This window comes from Panthera onca, chromosome C1, assembly GCF_046562875.1.
Source record: "Panthera onca isolate mPanOnc1 chromosome C1, mPanOnc1 haplotype 2, whole genome shotgun sequence".
Lineage (NCBI taxonomy): Eukaryota > Metazoa > Chordata > Mammalia > Carnivora > Felidae > Panthera > Panthera onca.
Window position 1 is genome coordinate 122,220,411 of NC_138346.1, and position 8,792 is coordinate 122,229,202.

General features: G+C 54.2%; 1 protein-coding gene across 1 annotated transcript in view; it reads right to left on the reverse strand.

The window, feature by feature from the left end:
* The window catches only part of ATP1A1 (ATPase Na+/K+ transporting subunit alpha 1), a 29,720-nt gene extending 21,718 nt beyond the window's left edge, over nucleotides 1-8,002 (reverse strand). Inside the window, exon 1 of the mRNA XM_060624710.3 lies at nucleotides 7,717-8,002. Within this exon, the coding sequence (XP_060480693.1) occupies nucleotides 7,717-7,728 (12 nt within the window). The 5' untranslated portion in view covers nucleotides 7,729-8,002. The remainder of the gene's footprint in view (nucleotides 1-7,716) is intronic.
* Nucleotides 8,003-8,792: the final 790 nt, after the last annotated feature.

Genomic DNA, 8,792 nt, shown 5'->3' on the forward strand with positions numbered 1-8,792 from the left:
CCAATGACACTGCCCACCTCCTGCCCCCAGCACACTCCCCGTGATGGATGGAGCCCCTCAGGCACCCCCATGAGGCCTCTGAAGGAAGTCGGAGGGAAGCTCAAGTTACCAGGGCCACTGGTGAAACTGATGAAGTGAGTTAGGTTCTAGTCTGTATGGTTTTTTTTTTCCATTCTAATTTAGGAAGTGGGAGGTTACCATGAGGACAGGGGCTTGCCCAGGGTGACACAGCTTCACATGTGTCATTACTTCATCCTGTGCTTCCCAGGGGCTCCATCCGCTCAAAGATGCCCTAGGTGTTTTGCTACTGTTGGGTCTGGGCAGAGGGCAAAAGCACCCAGGAGGTGGGGAGAGAAAACTCTTCACAGGACAAACCAAGGTTAGCATGAGTAGTAATCAGGTTCACTCACTTAAAACCACGTACCCCCCCGACCCCCCGACCCCGGCCTGCGCCTTCCTCTCCTTCAGTAAAATCCGCGGGGTGGACAGGACAGGTAAAATCATCCTCAGGTTCACAAAGGCACACACGAAAAGGTGCAAGGACGTGTAGGAGAGAAGCTTCCATGGCAGAGTTAAGTCACTTGAGGCCTGTGCACACCACAGCTGCACCCGGGGCCTCCACGCTCCACACCGTCTCCCTGGCTCAGGCCAGGCTTCGGAGGCTCTCCCCAGCCAGGCGTTCCAGACGCGCTGGCCAGCCCACCTGTCCCCACCGCAGCAACAGATGGCCCTGTGGCCAGCAGGGAGCTCCGAGTTCTTAAGATTGCTGGACGTGCCCCCGAGAGGCCTCTGGGGAAGCTCCGGTGTCTGTGCCCTTCAGACGGGAATGCCGACGTCCTTCCAGGAGGCCCCTGGTCATCCTCACTCTGCTGTGTGCCAGCTGCGGGGACCCTGGACAGTCTGCCTCGGTGGCCTCATCCCCACAATGGGAATACCACTTGGCGTGACTCCTGACGGGTCTAGAGAAGGTGTTTCTGATCGTCTGACTCACCAAGGGGCTCCCGTCAAGTCTGAAAACAAAACACCTAAAAGCTGCACCGTTTCTGAAAACCCACTCCCACACACAAAGGCCTTGGGCTTCGAAGAGGGGCCAGGAGGAGGGCTCCGTTGTCCTCTGCGTGGAAAAAAGGGGGCCGGGCAGGCGCCCTCCTGTCTTCCTGGGGCCGTGTACTATTACATCAGTATCAGACACAACGGTGTATGTAAAGGTACTTGGCGAGGCACTGCATTAAGGTTACTATTATAACTGGGCTCTAATTAACATATAAATTACTGACATTCCTCACTATAACTCCTCTTAATCTTAAAAAACAACTCATTTGGGGTATTATTTCAACTCATTAATTAAAACCTTTTTTTCTTTGTAGAGCAAGCGAGCACGCGAGTGGGGGAGAGGGACATAGGGAGAGAGAATCTTTTTTTTTTTTTTTTTGAGTTTATTTATTTTGAAAGAGAATGAGGGAGAGTGGGGGAGGGGCAGAGAGAAGGGGGGAGAGAGAGAATCCCAACAAGCTCTGCACTGTCAGCGTGGAGCCTGGTGTGGGGCTCAAACTCATGAACCTGTGACATCATGACCTGAGCCGAGATCAAGAGTCTGACGCTTAACTGCCTGAGCCACCCAGGCCCCTCTCATCCATTAAAACTGAAAGAAAATAGAAGAAATGATCAAGCCCAGTTCATTTCGCCTCCAGTTCCTCCTTAAGTAGTTTGGTTTACGTGCAAGGAATTTTCTACCCCGGCATCGAGGGCTCGGAGACGGCTGGGGTTGAGGGAGGACACGCGCCGCCTGAGTACTGCAGCTGTTCTGTGGCCCAGAGCAGCATTTCAGGCGGTGAAGGAATAGCTTTTTTTCTCCTGTAGAGGAGGGGACCCAAGGGACCACCATGGCTTCGTATTCCTTCTCACTCACCTGGACGTACAGCAGGCTGGAGAATGTCATGTAGTGAAGCCACAGCAATGGGTCCCTTTGGGAGGCCAGCTCACTACCTCCAAACTTGGGCCACGGCCCATCAGCCATTGGGGGGCAAAAAAAACATCTCCAGCTCTAGCCGGGTTCCCTCAGCCCAAAAGGAACTAGGCTCAATCTTCCTCCCCAACATGCTGGTAAGTAAATTCTTAACAAGCCTGCCAGCCCACCCTCCCGCAAGGGCTGAGAATCAGATTCCAAAATGTCTTAAGGATCAATATATTCTCTTTTATGTATTAAGAGATTTACTGTCTCTTTTTTAAAATATGCCCTGCTTTTCCAGTTACCAATTAGTAATGAAAACAAACAAAACCCCAAATACCCGAACCTGTTTTTTCATGGGGGTTAACCCTACCTCTACCATTAGGCACCCGGGTTACAAAGAGTTAAAACTTTCTGCCTGTTCCCTCCATTGGCTGCCCTCCTCACCCCTCTTCTCATCTTATCAGACCCCTCTTTGGCTAGTGCTACTCAAAAGATGTGGTCAGGTGGAGAGAAGAAGGATTAGTAACTGACACCAGCACCACGAGGGGCTGAATAAATTCTGAGTCCTCACCACTCCTCGGTTGGTCCCCTGAAGCATAGGATACGGAGTAAAAGGGCTGGCAGGCGGCACAAGGCCCAAGAGACAGGGCACCTGAACTGAAACAATGAAACAAATATGGCCCCAGGGAAGCATCCTGTGGAAGAAGAAAGAAAAACACAAGAGGATATTCATCCCAAAGTGCAGGAGAGCCCTCGCCATGACGACGGACAGGAAAGATAAATCAGACACGAAGACCCACCAATCCCCACAACCTGACAGTCTTCTTCACCATCAGGCCCCCAAACAACACAAACCCCAAGGACAAAGCACAAGCCACCAAGAGCCAACTTTTCTCAGATCGCCAACAGAAACCACCTAACAGCTGTTACTAAATAGAGGGTGAACAAAACCAGACACAGAGATAATTAATGTTCAGATACCATTCATCGTAGAGTTGCAAAGGAACCAAGGAATGAGGTGTACTGGCCCAAATTCCCGTGGCTCAGGATGCAAAGGAAACCAGAGAGGAAAACTGCTCTAGTCTGACAGGATTTGCTACCCAAACATCAGTCAAATAAATGCGAAGAACTTCTTGTGGATTCCTGACAACACATTTCCAGCACAACTAATGAGGTGAGTCATATGCAAAGAACAGTCTCTCTGAGCTTCAAGCCAAAGAATCCACTTCCTCTCATACACTCAATTCATAGCAACGTGAGAAAGTTCAAACCTGACTTGGTTACGTCTCCTTTTCCAAAAATATAGAAACGAAGGAGAGTTTAAAAAAATAGCCAGTGGGCTTTCACATTCTCTTCACTTCGCGTGATCAGTTAGTTACTGGGCATGTATTTGCAGAGCAACTCAGAACTGGACAGCTCTAGCAGGGCTGGGGAACATTCTGCCCAACGCAGCCACTCTGATTACTGTGAGCCCATCTGATCTGACACTCATGTTTCTTCTTCTGGCCTGCTGGCTGGCAGAGAGCCCCGGGCAGCAAGAAGGCATGGCGGTACAAACGTTCACCCTCCTCCCATCACAGATGGCTGAAAAGCACGCTGCCCCCACCCCCACCCCCTTTTGCAACTTTTACAAAGACTCAAAAGATGTAAAGTCCCTTGCTTGAAAAGTGAAAGTAGTCAAAGACTCTAAGATGTTATTAAATAGGTCAACAATGTCAACAGATTCTTTCACTGGGCTTTCCTTTGGAGGGTCATTAATGGTATTTCCTATGATTTTCAATCCTTAATATGTTTTCCAGGTGAAAGAAAACTCCTCCGGTTTTGAAGGGCTTAAGACTAACGGGTGAACAGGAAACCTACAGTTAATGAAGATCTGATCTTCCCTCAGTGCCCAGTACTTGGTAAGCCCCACGAAAGCTGTTTACTTGCACTGACCTCATGCTGGACAGAACAGAGATGACTTTGCTTGGTCCTCAGGGCGAGTAGGTCCACCTAAGGGCCAATCAAGAACCTGAAGCTTCAGGGACTTAAAAACATTTTTTTTTTTTTTACCTTTTTGTTTTTAAATCAACAAACTAATTTTACTTACTTTCACATACACGATCCTTCTAAATAGTTAGAGCCTTTTTCTCATTCTGAAGTTTGGTTGTATTTAAGAGAACAGAGCCAGCCTCCAACAGAAAGCCACTTAACTGTTAATTTGTTGCTACAATCATCCCGAACCAACAGCTCCGAGGGGTTCTGGGATGGAACATGTTTGAGTACCCAGTCCATTGTGCTTTGTAATTTTGAATTCACTTTTTATTTTCAAATGAGATTTGGCAATAACGTTTCCAGAGGTCTGTACGTTTTCAGTTTCAGCTCCCACCTGGATGAACAGGTACTAGATTTTGAAAAATCCTCCTTTGGGAAGGGGAATTAGGGAGGGAGGGATACAGGGGTTAGCCTATTCTCAGCGTTCTCCAATTTATGATGCAGACCTCCCCCTTTCCTACCCTCCCACCCAAAGGTGAGTCACTAGAGTGTTACAAACTTACTGGCAAAGAACACTACAAATTAGCAACCAGTTAAGTTACCAAAAGAGGATACACCCTCAGAACGGTACAGAAAGAACCCCAAGGGGGGAGCCTGTCATACTCACACTGAACCGCTTAACAGGCAAAGGGGTGTGATGCAATCTCAGCCCTCTGGTCTGGCCCCAGTGCTGGTCACCAGTTCCTCCCATAAGGGCTCTGCTTGCTCCTGGCCAGGCCTGGGCAACTTTCCACCCTGAGGACTCTGCCTCACAATGTTTTCGGTCTAAAGTGCTAGCTTTATAGCAGCCAGAGGCAGTTCAGTCACACTTTCAAGTTGAGCTCCCAGAGAGCAGTTGATAATGTGACCATACAACCAGGATTTCTGCTGACAGGCGTGTTCCCTGTGCAACCTTCACCTGAAGCTTTTTCCCCTTCTCCTCTTGAAATCACCGCCCATAAATAAGGTAGGATTCATTTTCTAGGTAACTAAGTTAATATTCAAACAATGGAGAACTGCACCGCAGGACCCAGGGACATCCCTTGCCCCCACCTTTTGTAAACCTGAGAAAAGACACAAGTTTTTGGTGTACCTTTGGTGAACCAAATAGTTGCAGGCGGTAGGCCTGGCTGCCGGTTTAAGCCAAGTCACTGGCAAAAACACCAACATGAAAAAAAGGACAAAATCCTATCTCATCCAGGAATGATTCAGCAGGAGCAGTTCTTTCATTTGCTTCCCAAAAGCTCAGGGGCTAGGCTTGTAAGGAGAAATAAAATCACCTGAAGTATCATCAAAACCTGGGCCCCCACGGCAGCAGGAAGAGGAAGGGAAGAAATTAACAATGACCTTAAAAATTAGCTGCCAGCACAGGCTTCTTGGTTAACCAATTATCAGCAGGGTTTTTTTTGTCACCACTCCACCCACATTTTAATCCCCATGTGGAAAAATCCCAACATTTCAGCAGAAAATATCCTTCTGAGCATTTGGACTATCACAATAAGTCACTGGGGACTAAAGGGGGAAAGGCTATCCCAGGAGAATCACCACCAACACACACGTCTCCCCCCCACACCCCTTAATGTTCAATTAATTTATCAGAGTACCCAAAACACTAACTACGACCTGGGCACATAAGCGGCGTATCATCCCGTGGACCAGCTGTAATTCGATTTGGTGTCTACCCACCGCTGGTGTTTTCTTAGGATCCGTAAGACATCTTGGGTGAACCCCCACAACCCAGATGTGTGATCTTCACCACTGCGGTGCAGGTGTTCGGTTACGAAACATACAGATACGTGGATACACAAACATACAGATATGTGGATATAACTTAGTTACTCAGACGTCTCTCTGGTCCATTAATTCAATTATCACAAAGACCCCCGTTTCACATGAAGAATAATGCTGGAGCTCTGCACATTAAGGCGGCGTTAAGTAGGGGAGTGTTCAGGCTGGGAAAACCACAGGCTGCTCAGAAATCAGGCAAGTCTGGTGTGTCAGTAACCAACCATTTGACCTTGAGCAAGTCACTTCACCTTCCTAGGCCTCGGGTACACATCCATAATCACTACACCCCCCAAAATCAGTAATGTCCGGCTCAGGAAATTAACTTTTTTCCTTTTTTTGCGGGGGGAGAGATAAAGGGGTGAGCTTTACAGGGCTCGTTTATGGGAATGACCTAAGGTTTGACGGAATGCTTGCTACCAGCACAGGCCACTAACCCACTTTTCTGTCGTGGGGAACACGGAGGCTGGCACTCAGCTCTTTGCCACACTCTGTGCTTTTAAAAGATACCAGTCGTCCACTCTTCTCCACACTCTTTCTACCACGTCCGAGCCCTTCTAATTACCACCTTCAAAATCCAAAATCAAGAATCCCCAAAGAATGCACCCTGCCTCTACCCCCACCTCACTCCACACTGCAGAGCCCTAAAAACCTCCAGAGACCTACCAGACACCCGCACTGTGCAAACCCGGCAGATAATGGAGAGGCTTCTCTCCTACCCGTGTTCTCACGACCTGGTCATTTTAACCCATGAACTGATAACTTTGGGCTGTTATCTGGTATAAACTTTTCTCACTTGACTTTAGCCCCGTTAGGGTCTGGGGCTCAGTCTTCTGCTGCGGCTCCGGGTTATCACGGCTACCGGTTACAGAAACACAGAAACGAGCTGTGGCTCTCTCTGGGGGTTCCCAGAGCTTCCAGCATTCTCCTCTCCTGCCCCGGAGACCCCTGGTTCCTTCGGGAATGCCTCGGCGCTCTTACCCCCGCGTCCTGCACCGCCCCCCCCCCCCCCCCCCCGCCCCGCCTGCAGTCCTTTTTCGAGTTGATTGTACCCAGAGGCCCTGGTGCGCCAGCCTGTCCCCCCACCAGACTCACCCCCCAAGAAAACTCTACTCGTCCCTCCCCACCAAAGAAATGACCACTCCAGCCGCCCCAGGGCGCATCTAGTGTTTATGGAAGGCGTCCCATTAAAGCTCGCAAAAGTATACCTTAAAGGCCATCTTAGGGCGGCGAAGACACACCCTTTCTGGCACTAGCCAGCTCGACCGGCTCCGCAGTGAGGGGAAGCCAGTTTTTTTTGGGGGGGGGGAGGGGGGAAGGGGGAGGGCGGCCGCCAGTGCGGGAAACGGGCTAAGCCCCAGCGCCGTCGGGACCGGGCGCCTCGCCCCCCAGCGCAGCCCCCGAGTCGGAAGCCCCCGCCGGCGCCGCGGTGGGAAGGCAGCCCGGGAGGGGCCCGGGCAGCGCGCCCCAAGGGAAGGGGAGGAGCACGCCTTTCCTCTGGGCACGGAGGGCGGAAGGAAAAGGGAAGGCAAGAGATGGGAGGTGAGGGCGGGCGGAGGGAGGGAGGGGAGCCGGCTTCGGGGATGCCGCGGCGGCCAGCGCCTTCCCGGGGCCGCCCCGCGGCGTCCGCTCTCCTCCTCCCGGCCCCGCGGCTCCCGAGCGCCGCCTCCAGGAGCCCCGGGCCCGCGGCGCGCTGGGACTCGGGGGTCGGCGGCCCGCCCCGCGCTGCCGCCCGCCGTCCCCTGGCGCCCCCTCCCCCCACCCGCCGGGCCCCCAGGGCTGCGCTCCCTCCATTTCCAAAGTGCGTCGTCTTTTAAGCCTGGCCGCCCTGCCTGCCCGTCCACGCCGCGCCGCGCCGCTTCCTCCTCCGCCGCTTCCCGCTGGCTGCGGTCGCCCTCCTGACTTCCTCCTCCTCCTTCCTCCCTCCCGGCGCCCCGCGCCCCTCCCCGGGCTCGCCGCACACTCACCCCTTTCCCCATGGTGGCGGAGGTCTGTGCGCGGCGCCGGGTCCTGTCGCTCGAGAATCAGAGAGGAAAGAAGAGAGCAGCTCCCGGCCGAGCTAGCGCGGCCGGGGGAGCGGAGAGGAGGGAGCTAGGGCTGCCGCGGGGCGGGAGGGAGGGAGACTGGCCGGCGGCTCGGGCCGATGCCGCCGCTGGGGCTGCTACCGCTGCTGCTGCCACGTGTCCGCCTCCTCCCGCCGCTGCTCCGCGCCCCAGACCCAGCCGCAGCTCGAGCCCGCGCCTCCTCCTCACTTCCTAAAATATGCAACCTGCGTGCTTGCCCCGCCCACGCCGCGGCACGTCACCGTTACCGGAGCAACCTGACACCGGCCGCGGGCCTGGCTCCGCCCCCGCCCCAAACCCCGCCCCCGGGCCGGGGCCGCGCCGGCTGCGGCCAGTCGGGGCTCCCGGCAGGAGGGCGCCGGGGCCTGGGGCGCGCGTGCCCACGTCCCGGGAGGCCGCGGCCGCGCCACTGCGGGGCGCGCCGGCTTCCCGGGCCGCTGGGACTCGGCGGCTTTGCAGCTCTCGTGCCCCTCCTCCCGCCGCCCAGCGTGACCGGCCTGCTTTGTAGGACAAGCGAGGTCCGCAGTGGGTGCGGGCACGCTTTCGGAACTGGGCTCCCTGAATCTCTGCGGACTGGGGATAGAAACCTCGCGCGGAGGGGCCTTTCCAGCGTATCAGGGCGCTCCTCCGGGACCGAGGGCGCTCCGGGGTAGGGGTGGGGGGTCGGGTGTGATGGTAGCCCGCGCCCGCCTGAGGGACTCCGCCTCCCTGGGCAGTCCGAGCCCAGCGCCCACCTGCGGATCGCCTCCCCAGTCTCTCGGTGCCCCCCCCAAATGCCTCCTGTGGTCCGGGATCCGCGTGATCTACTTCCCCCTCGGCCCCAGGAGGAATGGGTCTGAGCTGGTCTTGCAGAAGGCCTGAGCGCTCTTCCCCTGCTTTTCTTCATGACCCCAGTGACCACCCAAAGGGCGTCCAGTGAATTTATTTAAGCTGCTGTGTGAAAGAAACCTGCTTGCCTGGTTTGGGGATTCGGTTTTTAG